This window comes from Giraffa tippelskirchi, chromosome 10 (genome assembly GCF_054371585.1).
Source record: "Giraffa tippelskirchi isolate mGirTip1 chromosome 10, T2T-mGirTip1v1.2.pri, whole genome shotgun sequence".
Taxonomy (NCBI): Eukaryota; Metazoa; Chordata; class Mammalia; order Artiodactyla; family Giraffidae; genus Giraffa; species Giraffa tippelskirchi.
In genome coordinates this window covers 21,897,628-21,912,132 of record NC_137284.1, presented here as the reverse complement: position 1 = coordinate 21,912,132, position 14,505 = coordinate 21,897,628, and the positions used below count along the sequence as shown (strand labels likewise).

Sequence of the window (14,505 nt, the reverse complement as noted above, 5' to 3'; positions counted from 1 at the left end):
CTGTAGGCAAAGGTGAGGTGCAAATGTGAGATGGAATAATTGGTAGGAGAAGGTATATGTTCACAGCAATAGCAGCTATGTGACCAACTGGAAAGGATTATCTATTGTGAGTAGGAGAAGGCAATGGCACCCCACTCCAGTACTCTTGCCTGGAAAATCCCATGGACGGAGGAGCCTGGTAGGCTACAGTCCATGGGGTCGCTCAGAGTCGGACATGACTGAAGCGACTTAGCAGTAGCAGCAGTAGCAGCAGCATCTATTGTGAGTATTTCTGTAATGTGAATGTTTATATGTATATATACACATATATATCTCATAAATATTTTTCTTCTCTATTCCTTTATCATCATACAGAATATGTACTAACAGCAGTTAACTGTGTAGCTCAGTGTTTAAGTTATAGGATTTCAAAAAGGAAGTATAACTCACTAGAAGAAGAATAAGCATAATATATTAGAAAAGCAAAAAGAGACTTTATCCTCTTTGTGGAAAAACATTGGTATGTTTCAGGGGTATATGGAATAAGTACATCATGTGTGGGAAGCTTGACTTTGCTATTGTCTTTATTCGGAATTAGCTATGGGTCAGGGAGGTGGTTACTGGTGCTAAGTTGACAGGGAGTGGTCTGTGATGGGTCTGAAGTTGACGTATCACTTTGGTTAGGCTGAACAATGTTTCCCACAACTCCTTTCCCTTTATGCTTCTACTTAAAGTGGGCATCAAGAACCAGTTTGCAAAAGATGTGGTGGCTGGAAAGGAAGCAGCAGTTGTACTGTTTCTATGTGTGGAAGGTCGGTGCTGGGGGACCAGGATGTTCATGTGCGTTGTGGCTTCTCTCTTGGTTCATCTCATTGGCACGAGGCAGCAGCTGGGCCTACAGCTCCTCCACCTTCCCCTGACACTCCTGCAGCCTCTCTGAATCCTGGACTAGGTGTGTAGTTAGCTCCATAGAAAGGGAGCCAACTTCTGCAGACTTCAGCAAAACCGCAGGTGCTGAGAGAGACTGACACAAGTTCTGGTTGGTTCTCATGGGTTTTAGCTCATGCTCCTGAGTTCTAGCTTGTCCTGTGGGCTTCAAGCTCTAGCATCAGACAAACAGGCAACAGCCTTGTAGAAACAGTCTAACCAGAACCTACAACTGTGTATGATCAGATATATGTACATATTTACACAATGATATAGAGAATCTTCTGTAAGTACTACTTCTCTGACTGAACCCTGGTTAATACAGAATCACTACATGAAACTATTGACACTTCCCTGGTTTCCTGAGGAAGACTTCCTCTACTTTTCTTTACCTCAGCTCTGTCATCCAAAGCCCTCAAAAGAGCCAACTTGAGGGCCAGCCTTCCCTGCTTCAGATGCTTAGTGGAGCCAACAAAAAAGCAAATGATGGGGATGACACTGCTATTAACAGGACCATCCCTGTCTTAAAATAATGTAAGGACATGTTGAAATCCTCCTGAAGCTGGTGCAGCAGAGAACTTTGGATGCCAAAATGCAGGCTACCGAGGAGGAAGACCAGCATTGTGAGCAGGATGACCATGCAGAGCCTGGTCAGCTGTCCCTGCTGGGACTCACAGAGGATCCTGACCAGCAGGGCCAGGTTGGAGCTAACAAGAACTACCAATAAGAACATCAGTTACCCAGCAATGATGAAATCAAATACTGGACACCAATCACAGCCAAAATCCCTAAAAGGAACCCACAATAGTTCTCTTCCAGAAGATTCAGCAGCAGACACAGGGCCCAAGGCCAGCACACTTGAGAGCTGATGTGTGTCTTGGGTACCAGCAGTGGTACCAGATGGGGCCCAGGACAGACAGACAGAGCTCGGGGCTAATAGTGCTGAGCAAGGTCAGGCCCTCGAGGTAGGCGCAGGTCAGCACAGTGGTGAAGCAGTTCGTGATGGAGCTGGAGACAGAGTGGAAGGAGGTGAGGAGTGCCTCCAGGAAATGTGTAATCTGGAAAGTGAGGGAGAGGAAACCAGCCCTGCCTCGTTATGATGTAGAGAAGAAGGCTTTCCTGTGCACACAGAAGCCCAGGAGCCAGGGCACCATGGTGTTTCGTGCCAGGACCAGGGCAGATATGAGGGCAGCAAGGTCACGGTTGGGATCTGCATGTCTAGGATTTGATGAAGGGCCTGGTCACTTCCATTCGTTGGTGTGGTTTTGGTCCCCTAGGCTGGGATGACTGGATCCAAGCTCAGAAACCCTCTACTGTGCCCCTGGGAACACAAACAAGACATGAGCACCTGCTGTGTGATCATTTACTCTCAAGGCCACCCTGTTAGGTGGGAGTGACTGTCCCTGTGTCACAGAGGAGAGAACCAGAGGTTTGCAGAGATTAAGGTACTTACTGAAGTCTGTATAGCCATGGAAATCTGGAACCTGGATTCAAACCCAGTTCTCTCTGAGTCAAATGCCTGGGCTCTCTCTATTACAACACAAGCCCTCTACTGACATGGGGGTGTTATGGAGGCCCACCCACAACAGAACTCACTGCGCAGAGGTTATGCCAAGTCCCCAGAATTTCCTGAAGAGGAGAGATAAATGTCTGAGATAGAATCTGAGAGGAGAGGGCAATGGGCCAGATCATTACTTCTGTCCTGGGCCAGAAATTTCCTCCCAGGTGCATGAAGTCAGGAAGACATAGAGATGACTGCAGGCCACCCTCATGACTATGAGCGGTCCATCCACTGGGGAGAAAGACGACTGTGCTTTAGGGACATGAGATGAATGTGATCTCTTGCTAGGAGAGGTGCAGGGGTGGCCAGGCCAGGTGGGTTAGCAGTGGCTCACGGTGTCAGCTCCATGAAGACGGGAGAGCTTTTCATATCCCCACAGTGTGTTCTCAATAAATATTCAGTGTGTGAATGAATGAATGAATGCAGGAGCCTAATGAAGTTGAGGATTTGGAATAAAAGTTAGTATAGATGTACGGTTAAAGGCATTAGGACACACATTTGTAACACGATGAAGATCTCATTCTTGTGGAGAGCTGTGTGTGTTTAGAATGATATTTCTGCCCAAATAACCTACATTGATCACTGAGGTACCTTCCAAGTGAGGACTCCACAAGGCTTTGCTGAGCACCTAGAATCATTTCAGTGCACAATTTAGGCGTAGGATTTGGGGCTGAGCTGCATACAGTGGAGGAAGAGTAAGTGAGGGGAGGTCAGAGGGCCACTGAAAAGAGAAATCTGAAGTTTGGGGATGTCTGGGGGGACTGTGAAGTGGGGTGCAGGGTGTGAGCAGCAGAAACCCACTCCATATTCTCTCCTGGGGGATCATTGGGAGAGTTTGGTTTGCTGAGTGAGCTTTTGTGCAGGATGAGTCTGTGAGTCTATGAGGGGAAGCGAAAAAGCTGCAGGGCTTGGAATGTAGAGACGCTGCTGCAGAATTCACCCAGAGAAAGAGCATTAGCTCACCTCTGGGGGTCGGAGAGCTGATTGAGTTTATCAGGTATGGTCTCCTTTAATCCCATGAAGAGTCCTATTGAGATAAGAACTGGTATTGTTCCCATTTTACAGAGGATGGAATGGAGCACAATAATGACGAGTGTTTTGCTCCTGGTCTCACACAGGGTGAATCTGAACCCAGCAGGGCTCCTTCAGGGTCTACACTTTTGATCAGCCCTCCAGACCCACCACCACTATGGTGCTGATTATACGTGGATGTGGAGGAAAAGCAGAGAAGTGACTTCCAAAGGAAATCCAAGATGGCACTCAATATTGTGGCCTAAAAAAACCAAAACCAAAACGAAAAATGACTAACATAAGCAAACTCCAAAACACAGAGGTAGAGAAGGCAGTCAAACAGAGAACACAAGATGTGAGTGGAAGTCATTTAGGAACAGATAGCAGAATGCAGAAGCCCTTTCTTGCTTCACAAAGGCTCTGGAATCCAGAAGACTCATAGGGGCAGGAGACCTCCAAGCGGGAAGAGGACATGTCCTCTGCTGTGGCCCAGAGAGAAATCAAGGGCAGAATCATCCGTGTTTCCCTCTCTTAGAGAAACAAGATCCCACAGCAGTGGCTGACCATGGAAGGATGTTGGGGGGAAGCCAGAACCTCTGCCATCCCCGCTTAGGGCACTTAATGGTTTGTGAATCTATTTTCTTTGGTGTGATATATATAGAGAGAACTTATATATATATGTATATAGACCAAACCGGAAGCTCCGTAAGGACTAAGTCTCGCCTGTTGTTCACTATTGTACCCCTGGCACTTAGCATGTTCCTTAAAGATCATCTGTTGTCATAGCCTCACTTCACAGAGGAAGAAGTTGAGACCTAAGGAGTCAAAGGATGTTCCTGGGGTGTCACTGCGAAGAGCAGGCCCAACACCACCCCGTCTCCTGCAACCCTGTCCCAGGCTTTCCTACTGTTCCCTGCTCCGTCATTCATTATTTGTGAGGAGCGCCTGAGAAAAATCTTCATGTAAGAATTTTCTTCAAATATGCCCCCAAAACCTGTTCTCCTCTTCTGTCACATACTCTCTGGCTAACTGCTCCTTCCTTGGTCCCTTTAAACCTCAAGGTGGAAATGTTTCACGACTGCTTGCCTTAGGGGGCTTCTCCATGCATTGTCACTTTCCCTAACCCCTGCCTGTCTCTGCAATTAGCCCCCTCATGCAACACTCCTCAATTATTCTAGTTTGGGCTGTTTCCTCCTGGACCCTGCCAGATCCACAAGAGAAGAAAACTTTGAAAAGCCACGAAACAATGGAATCTGGGTACCAGCAGTCCAGCTCCAGGAAACAACACCTGCGTGTGACCTTGTTCCCTAAATTAATGGAAGAGGCAACATTCTCTCCAAGACAGCAGATCTGAATGGTTGGAATGAAGGGGAGAGTGTGGGGAGATGGATGAGAAGGGAGAAAGGTTCTGGCTGACCCCATTTGGATCTCCCACCATCGGAGCTGCCAGCAAGCAGAGATGCTAGTAGAGAGCTCCATGTCCCCTGCTTTTAGACGAAGGAAACACCATGATCCTCTGCATGTAGCATCCCAATGTGAAACAGAGACATGGAAACTTAGAGCAGAACCCATGACTGGCTTTGGCAATAAGACAGTTCTTGGGATTTATCCTTATCTTTCTTCTATTCTTCTGGCCAGAGGGGGAGAACTGACCTCCACCTGTGCTGAAGGGGATAGCCTCTTAGGAATTGAGCGATGCCAGAGGACACGTCTCTGTCCTCTAAACTAGAAGATGTGGTCAGAAGCTGGAGTGGAGACCAAGCAAGATTTATCAAGATGCCGGACAGACTTGTGATTTCCTGTACAGGGCTTGGGAGCCATTCAGAGACCAGAGCTGTTTGAGATGTGATCCCTGATTGAGACATATCTCCTCATTTGCCCCACTTCCACTCACCTCATCCTGCCCCACCTGGTCCACTTTCCAGTGAGTCATTGCTGTTCTGAAACCTGTCATTGACAACCGTGAGCCTGGGTAGCAATGTCAATCAATGTGAACTTGCACAGTGAGGATTTACAACTAGAGAATACAGTCTATTGTAGGATGATTGAAAGTTCACCATGGCCTGACCCCATTTTTTTGTTTTCTTTGTTATAGCAGTAATGCATTGTTTCAGAATGATTGAGAAATGTATGCAAAGGGAAGTCTTCCCAAATCCCACTCTCCAGAGGCCACCATTTGTTATACTTTCCATTCTTCTTACTTCTTTCAAGTATTATTAACTTTGAATAGTAGAATTATATTTCTATTTTTAAATTTACCAATATTAACAACTGGATAACGAGGCTCCCTTTATGAAATGTGAAGAATGCAGCATACATAACACGTCTTTTTCCTTCCTCCCTCCAATTCACAGTATTTGCTATTTTTTTAGACAAGATAGTCTGTGTATCCAATCTTTGCAGCCTTATGTCCTATGACTTCAATCCATCCTATAGCCTTATTGAACTACTTATCATTTTTAAACATGTGATTTGAATTAGGAACTGTTTCAAACATTCAAACAAGTTCTTCCATGCATTCATTCAGCAAATATTTAATAAGTACTTGTGTGTCCCAGGCATTGTTTCAAGCAATGGATTTTTGGTGTGAAGAGCAATCACAGATAAGATCTTGGCCTTATGGAGCTTACACTCAAAGGCCTGGCTGAGCTCCCTCAGAATGTGAAAGGCTGAAAAGAGAAGAGGTGAAGGTGCAGCAAAGGGTCTTCATCTGTTAGAAGTCTGGAGGAGGAGGAGCCAACAAAAACACTGAGGAGGAACAGATTTTGTGGATGGAAGGAACCAAGGGGAATGTGGCATATCCAAATCCCGGTGGACACAGTTATTGATCAGCCGTGTCAGATGCTGCCAAGTAGTGGAGAGAATGACCTTTGGATTAGCAGAATGGAATCCTTACCAATCTCACCAAGGTGGCTGCAATGAAGAGTGGCCTGAAGGACTAAGTGGAGTGGGTTTAAGAGAGAATATAGCTGTGGAATGGGACTCCTGGACACCCCAGATACCAGTTGAAACATCGCTACAGTCAAGGAGAGCATTGGGACAGCTGCGTGAGCCACAAATATTGTTTAATCAATCAGCTGTGCTTCTGGATACAAAAATAAGTTAAAAAAATTATAGAGAGTAAATCCCAACTACTTCCTCTGAAAAGGAAGAATGATGAAGGCATTTAGAGCATTGAATAAAGCCTCAATAAATAGAACGAGGTAGTACTGACCCAAACATAGAAAAATTGATTCTTGCAACTCAGAATTAGACACAAGAGTATATGGTAATTTAGCATTAAAGGTTGCCTGTCAAACTAATGGGTAAACCAGGGACTAGTCAATGAATGGGATTGAGACAACTGGGTGGCCATCTTAAAATAAAATTGAAAATATACTTTCGAAATGATGTTAGGTCAAGTTCCAAATGTACTAAATATTTTTGAATAAAAAGAAAATATATAATACATAGAGAAAAATTATTTTATAAATCAAAGCAAGGAAAGCCTCTCCAGCTATAGGACAAAATTCAGAAGGCACTAAAGAAAAGATTAAAAAAAGACAAGAACATAAAGAAAATTTTGGTAAACATGAGCAACCATAATCAAAGGGTAAATAATAAGCTGGGAAAGTGTTTGTAACTCATAAAGTTCTAATTTTTTCTATATAAAAAAGTTCTTACAAATTGATAAAAAAAATCCAATAAACCAATACAAATATTAAAATACAAGAAATGAATTCACATTTGCTAGAAAATACAAATAGTTCTTATACAGAGGAAAAACTGTGAAACCAAACTCATAACAATAGAAATGCAAATTAAATTACACTGAATTATATTTTATTTACCAAAATTTCAAAGACCAAGAAGTTTGATAGAGCGTTGTTTGGGAGATGCTGTGGAACTTTTCTTGTGGGAGTGAAGATTTATAGAGCTACTGACAGGAGGCGATTTGCAACATATATAAATAAATGTAAAGAGCCACACTTTTCCCCTATAATTCCTTTTTTAGAAATTTATCATATATACATGTATATATGTGTATCTCAGAGAAGGCAATGGCACCCCAGTCCAGTACTCTTGCCTGGAAAATCCCATGGACGGAGAAGCCTGGTAGGCTACAGTCCATGGGGTTGCGAAGAGTTGGACACGACTGAGCGACTTCACTTTCACTTTTCCCTTTCATGCACTGGAGAAGGAAGTGGCAACCCACTCCAGTATTCTTGCCTGGAGAATCCCAGGGACGACGGAGCCTGGTGGGCTGCCGTCTATGGGGTCGCACAGAGTCGGACACGACTGAAGCGACTTAGCAGCAGCAGCATATGTGTATCTATCTATCTATCTATATATATACACATACGCACACACCGAGTTAAAAATTCATGGTTATTTGCATTAACAGAAGACTAGAAACATCTAAAATGGCCAGCAGTATTGTATAAATTATGGCCCATCCATACAATGGAATGCTGTGTAGCTATTTTTTAAAATAAGCAAAAAACCAGTGAGGCCCTCCAATATATATTTAGTTAAAAGAGTACAAAACAATGTATATTTGTACGAAAGGGATGTACACACACACACACACACACACACAGATTTTTTTGTTATTTTGTTTTAATCTGTATCAAGGGTACTGCCTAGAAACCCTACTTCATGCCTATCCTTCTGTTCTCCCAGAATAATTAATCATTACCTCATATCATTGCTGGTGGAGTTGACAAATCTTGCTTGTCCTGTGTCCTCACGTACCTTAGACAGAAACCCCAAGAAAGAAGTAAACATTTTCTTTGCTAATCATATTGATCACCTCTTAACAGCATAATACCTACGTGTAATCCTGTTGGGGAAGGGGGAGATCCCTTTTCCAAACAGGGATGAGAAGGGAGTAAAGTGGAGAAGGACTTGTGTCCTCCCACACTTGATTCTTCAAATACAACTCTCTTCTGTTCAAATACGACTGAAAAGAGAATAAGTCAATTAGGAAAAACTGCCAGAACACAAATGTCTTGAATGACTCATTCGAAAAAAGCTGCTTGAGAATAAGGAAAATACTATTATTCAATATGCTAATTTGTTTACACAGAAGAATTGAGCAAGAGGGACATCACCGATGCACACTGGATTTAAGACCTCTCTTCCCACTATCACCAAAGCCAGGAGAGATACCAACTGCTGAATTTCAGCTGGAGAAAGGGCACAGGTGAGACTCTCTTCTGGGGAGTAATTCTGTCGTTTTTCTCTTTGGAGAGTCTTTTCTCCCATAACTGATAAATTTCAGTTGGGGAGAAGTGTTTTCTACTCATTATTGGGTCTGCTGGGCAGAGCAGGAAATGCTATGAATCTACTTTATTCTGCTTTATTGGATGACAGATTGGCCACGAGCAAATAAAACACTGATAGAACCCTCTTAGTCTTTCTAGAGATCTGGACTGAGAATTAAGGGTTTATGCTTCTTCCTAAAACCCATTTCAAGCTGTCCTACAGTAATAATTCTAAAAAGAGTAAATAGGAATTGGGAACTAAGCTATCTTTGAAATTCAAAATCACAAAACATATCTCTATCTTATATATCATAGTTGTGTGTCTCTGATCTTCTCTTTCTTTCATATCAGCACAATGAAGCTTTTCATAGGCATTCTTTTCTGTACCTTGATCATGGAAGTCACCGGTGAAGGCTGGTATTCATTCTTCAAGGAGGCTGTGCAAGGTAAGAGCCCCGGAGGATGAAGGGCACACCCAGCTGACCCCAGGATTCACTCTGAGCAGAGGCCACACAACACGGATGTGGATGCTCCTTTGAGAAACCACAAATGGGTGAGAACTGGAGGGTTTCTCCTTCCATGCTGGTCTGACTCAGCACCCGCCATGGGCTTCTCCAGATCCCAGGTCAAAGACGCTTTGAACCCAGCCTGTCCTTGCTTGTAGTGGGCAGCGAGTAGGACTTCCAAGGCAGCCAGGACTTCCAAGGGGTGAGCTCCTTGTTGTTGCTGTTTAGTTGCTAAGTCATCTCCAACTCTTTTGCAACCCCATGGACTGTAGCCTGCCAGCTTCCTCTGTCCATGGGATTTTCTGGGCAAGAATACTTGTGGGGACTCATAAATGACAAATTTTTCAGTCTTGAAGTTTACCTGTGAACTCGGTACATCCCCAAGGGTGGAATGTCCAGTGAAAGGGCAAGCTGAATAAACGTCATGCCCTACTCCAGGGAGAGAGGGTGCCTGGGAAAGAGAAGACCTGTGCTTGGAAAGAGGATCCCATCCTGTACCCAAGCAAATGACCAATGGTTGCAAGGCAGAGCTCATGGAAATGAAGCCCTAATGTCTATCCACCCAATAAAAAGAGCAAATTCCCAGTGATCTGCCACACTAGAACTGAGATAGGGCCAGGAAGCAAAACTAATCTGCCATTCCTTTCAAATTATTATTAAAGATGTATTGATTTACTTATTTTGGTCGTGATGGGTCTTTGCTGCTGTACGGGCTTTCCCTAGTTGTGGTGAGGGGCGGGGGGCTCCTCTTTGCTGCAGTGTGTAGGTTTTCTCATTGCGGTGGCTTCTCTTGCTGCAGAGTGCTGGCTGAAGGTGCGCGTGCTTCAGTAATTGTGGCACAGGGGCTTAGCTGCTCTGAGATATGTGGGATCTTCCTGGACCAGGGATACTTGTGGGGACAATGGGTCCCTGCATTGGCAGGCAGATTCCTCACCACTGGACCACCAGGGAAGCCCCCAACCTGCCATTCTTGATGGGAAATGAAGCTTATTGGCTACTTGAAAATTATGCGGTCAATTGTTGTAATGCTTTGATCTGCATGTATTGTTCTTAATTTTGTTTTATCTTCAGTATTTCTTCTTCAGTGCTCTTCCTTTTTTTTATGTACATCTGAGTTTCTGACCTATTTTCCTTCTCTCTAAAGAACTTCTTTTAACATTTCTTGCAAGGCAGGTCTATTGCCAACAAATTTCCTTCATTTTTTTGAGAAAATCTTTCTTTCTCCTTAACTTTCGAAGTGTAACTTTACAGGGTACAGAATTTTAGGTTGGTGGTTTTTCTCTCAGCACTAAATATTTCACTCTATTCTCTTTCGTTTGCATGAGTTCTAAGGAGAAGTCATGTAATTCTTGTCTTTGTTCTTGAATAGGTAACTTTTATTTTCTTTTGACTTCTTTCAGAATTTATTTAAAAATCATTGCTTTTCTGTATATGCCCAAGTGAGGATTTTTTGCAGGGGAGGTTGAAAGGGTTTTTTTTTTTTTTTTTTTCCCATTTATTCTGCTTGGTGTTTTCTGAGCTTCCTGGGTCTGTGATTCGTCTCTGACATTAATTTGGGGACTTTTCGGTCATTATCATTTCAAAAATTCCCTGTCTTCCTTTCTCTGTTTCTTTCCTTCTGGTTATCCCACACATGTATGTTATACCTTTTGTAGTTGTCCCATGGTGCTTGTGTATTCTGTCCTGGTTTTGGCAATCTTCATTCTCTGCCCTTTGATTTTTGAGGATTCTATTGAGATATCTTCTGTCATGGAGATTCTTTTCTCAACTGTGTCTATTCTGCTAATAAGAATAGAATAGAATGCATTCCTTATTTCTGTTACGGTGTTTTTTTCATCTCTAGCATTAGTTTTTTCTTTCTTAGCATTTCTATCTCTCTGCTTACGTTACCCATCCATTCTTGCATGTTGACTACTTTGTCTTTTGATCTCTTAGAGTATTAATCATACGTGCTTTAAATTCCCAGTCTGGTAATTCCAACATCCCTACCAGGCCTGGTTCCGATGCCTTCTATGTCTCTTTTAACTGTGTTGTTTGCCTTTTGGTATGCTTTGTAATTTTTTGTTAAAAGCCAGACTCGATGTACCTGATAGAAAGAACTGCTCTAAATAGGCCTTTAGTTATCTGGAGATTGGGGAAGCATTACTGTGTGCCGTGTGCTAAGTCGTTTCAGTCGTGTCTGATTCTTTGCGACCCCATGGACTGTAGCCCGCCAGGCTCCTCTGTCCGTGGGATTCCAATAGTCAAGAAAGCTGGGGTGGGTTGCCATGTCCTCCTCCAGGGGATCTTCCTGACCCAGGGATCGAACCCCTGTCTCTTATGTCTCCTGCATTGTCGGGTGGGTTCTTTACCACTAGCACTACCTGGGAAGCCCAGTCCTATGACTAGGTCTTAGTTTTTTTTGATGAGCCTGTGGCTCTAGACTGTGAACTTCACAGGTGTTTGTGGCTTTTTCTACCCTTCAACTGGGGCAGGATGGCAGGAGTGGGCTGGAGCTGGTTATTTCCTTTCACCAGGTCACTTAGATTCTGATAATACAGAGTTTTTTGAGGGAGGCCTATTGAGAACAGAGAACTCTGGCATGTTTCAAAACGGTTCCTTTTCCTCTCCTTCTGCGAGAAGCCCAAGGGAAATTTTTTTTTTGGGAAATTTTTTAACAATATTTTCTGTGAGAATCTGGTTGAGCTCTTGAAGGTAACTCTCACAATATTATGGGGCCCAATAATGGTTGGGCCCCCCAGGAGGTTTACTCTCAGAGTTGTGTCCACCGAACCTCCCACAACTTGTCAATTCTGGTTTGGGTCTTTCTACCTCCACACGGGTTCCCTCACCAGTTTCTGCTCCTGAGCTTCTGGTCCAAAAGGCCTCCCCTCTCTACGTCCACCTGTTCGTCTCTCCAGCCTTGGAAGCAATGCTATGCCCTGTGTCCTCCCCCTCTTATGGATCCAAGAAGAGTTGCTGCATTTTCAATCTGTTCAGCTTTTTAATTGTTACGACGGGGTGCTGACATTTAAGCTCCTTGTGCAGGACTGGAGGTGATGCTATTAATTTTGCAATTGAATTCTTGGTAATTTTTGTGTTGATATTTGACAAATTCAATCTTTCTGATTTTGAACCCATGTGCTATTCTATTTTTCATTGTATTCTCTGAATTCCAGGGTTTTTTTTAAAAAAAGATTTCCATTTAAAAATTTTTTTTTATTTTTATTGAAGTATAGTCAATTTACAGCGTTTCAGGTATACAGCAAAGTGATTCAGTAGTGTGTGTGTGTATATATATATATTCCTTTTCAGATTCTTTTCCATTATAGGTTTTACAATATATTGAATATAGTCCCCTGTGCTATATAGTGGGACTTCCCAGGTGGCTCAGTGGTAAAGAATCCGCCTGCCAATGCAGGAGACACAAGAGAGGCAGGTTCGATCTCTGGCTCAGAAAGATCTCCTGGAGGAGGAAGGGACAACCCTCTCCAGTATTCTTGCCTGGGAAATCCCATGGTCAGAGGAGCCTGCTGGGCTACAGTCCGTAGAGCTACAGTCCACAGGGTCACGAAGAGTCGGACACTACTGAGCACACACACAGGTACTATATGGTATGTCCTTGCTGTTTACCTATTTTATTTGACTATCAGGTTTTAAAAATTATTTATTTCTGTATTTTGGTTGCGCTGGGTCTTCACCGCTGCACGAGGGCTTTCTCTCTTTATAGCGAGCGGGGGCTGCTCTTTGTTGCCGAGTACAGGCTTCTCATTGTGGTGGCTTCTCTTGTTGCTGAGCACAGGCTCCAGGCACACAGGCTCAGAAGCCGTGGCTTGCAGGCTCTGGAGCCTGGGCTCAGTAGTTGAGGCATGTGTAGTTGCTCCGTGGCATGTGGAATCCTCCCAGACCGGAGATCGAACCCGTGTCCCCTCCATTGGCGGGTGGACTCCCATGCTTGTACCACCAGAGATATCCTGAATGTCAGTTTTTAAAAAAGAGTTTTGGGGGGCCATTGCAAAGTTTTTCTGTACATAGTAAAGAATATTTCATCCCTTAGGTCAGTATATTTCAGAGTTTGCGCTTTTCTATTGGACTGTGGTAGCTGTAAAAAATGGAAAACCCTCTCCTCTCACCTCTTCCTTCACATAGTCCCTGATCGTACATATGAAGCATCATTCTCCATCATCACATGCCTTATATGACCATCACCTCTTTGTACACTGCACACACAACCTCGTATCAGACAGCCCAGAGCACCATTCTCCTACTCAGTCCGACCCAACTCACTGAAAAGGTCTCTCCTTACAGTTACACCGAGATCCGATCCACAGTAAGGAATATGCATCTCAATCTATGATTTCAAAGAACCACTTTGTCAAGAGTCAAAATCTGAAAAGTAGGGGAGAAGTCTCATTCCCCCACTTCTCCAATATGTGCCTATGTTACTGCTGTTTTGTCTCCTTACAGGGGTTTCGGACTTGTGGAGAGCCTACATGGACATGACAGAAGCCAATTTCCAGAATTCAGGCAGATACTTCCGCGCTCGAGGGAACTATGATGCTGCTCAAAGGGGCCCTGGGGGCGTCTGGGCTGCAAAAATCATCAGGTAACAGGGGCTCCTGAGGGCGCTGAGCGGAGCTTGTCTGTTTCCAGAGAGTCAGAAGGCTCTGTGGCCCCTCCTCCGCTTGCCCCTTCTCCTGGCATCCGCATGGCCAGCAGAGCCAGGGCAGGATATAGATGCGGAGGTGTCTTCCCTTACTGCTAAGGAGAAAGCGAGGGGTCACTAAAAAAGCCAGATTCAGGGCATTTGAAGAACAAAGAACCAGGGCTTTGGCCAAGAGGGTGCATATTTTAGCCCTTCTTCTGAGGATGGGCTTTTCTAGCCTCCTCTCAAAGACACTGCTTTGTCTGCAAGAGGAGAGAGGAGTCAGAGGACAAAGCTGTCTCAAGTGACCCAGCTGAAATTCTCCTGTCTCCCTTCCTTCCAGCAATGTCGGGGAGTACCTTCAAGGATTCTTACACCAGATTTACCTTGGAAGAGACAGCTATGGGTTGGAGGACCAGGTGTCCAACCGGAGAGCTGAGGAATGGGGCCGCAGTGGCCAAGATCCAGATCGTTTCAGACCTGCAGGCCTGCCGAAGAAATACTGAGTCCTGCTCCCGCTATTCTCCAGGGACTAAGCTATGAGCCACCCATCACTTCTCCAAAAACAGGGAAATAGTGTCACTGAGTTCTGTCACCCCAGGAACTGAGACATGTACCCAGAGGTGCCCAATAAATGTTTGTGGAACTGAA

At 44.2% G+C, this 14,505-nt stretch overlaps 1 protein-coding gene and 1 pseudogene across 3 annotated transcripts; one reads left to right on the top strand and one right to left on the bottom strand.

The window, feature by feature from the left end:
• Nucleotides 1-874: 874 nt before the first annotated feature.
• LOC145522421 (mas-related G-protein coupled receptor member X2-like) lies at nucleotides 875-5,411 on the bottom strand (annotated as a pseudogene).
• Nucleotides 3,919-14,505, top strand: SAA4 (serum amyloid A4, constitutive). 3 transcript variants are annotated; one of them, XM_081533638.1, is made up of 6 exons: nucleotides 3,919-4,102; nucleotides 4,265-4,440; nucleotides 8,547-8,663; nucleotides 9,076-9,170; nucleotides 13,677-13,815; nucleotides 14,198-14,505. In XM_081533638.1, the coding sequence occupies exons 4-6, from the start codon at nucleotides 9,080-9,082 to the stop codon at nucleotides 14,358-14,360; spliced, it is 393 nt and encodes a 130-aa protein (XP_081389764.1). In that variant the 5' UTR covers nucleotides 3,919-4,102; nucleotides 4,265-4,440; nucleotides 8,547-8,663; nucleotides 9,076-9,079; the 3' UTR covers nucleotides 14,361-14,505. The 3 variants fall into 3 exon arrangements, with proteins under 3 accessions (XP_081389764.1, XP_081389763.1, XP_081389762.1); XM_081533637.1 differs by lacking the exon at nucleotides 4,265-4,440 and having other exon boundaries at nucleotides 8,550-8,663; XM_081533636.1 differs by lacking the exon at nucleotides 4,265-4,440.

Coding starts and splice junctions, on each gene's coding strand:
- SAA4 (XM_081533637.1), top strand. CDS start 9,080: ATGAAGCTTTTCATAGGCATTCTTTTCTGTACCTTGATCATGGAAGTC. Junction 9,171..13,676: donor CTTCAAGGAGGCTGTGCAAG/GTAAGAGCCCCG, acceptor GTCTCCTTACAG/GGGTTTCGGACTTGTGGAGA. Junction 13,816..14,197: donor TGGGCTGCAAAAATCATCAG/GTAACAGGGGCT, acceptor CCTTCCTTCCAG/CAATGTCGGGGAGTACCTTC.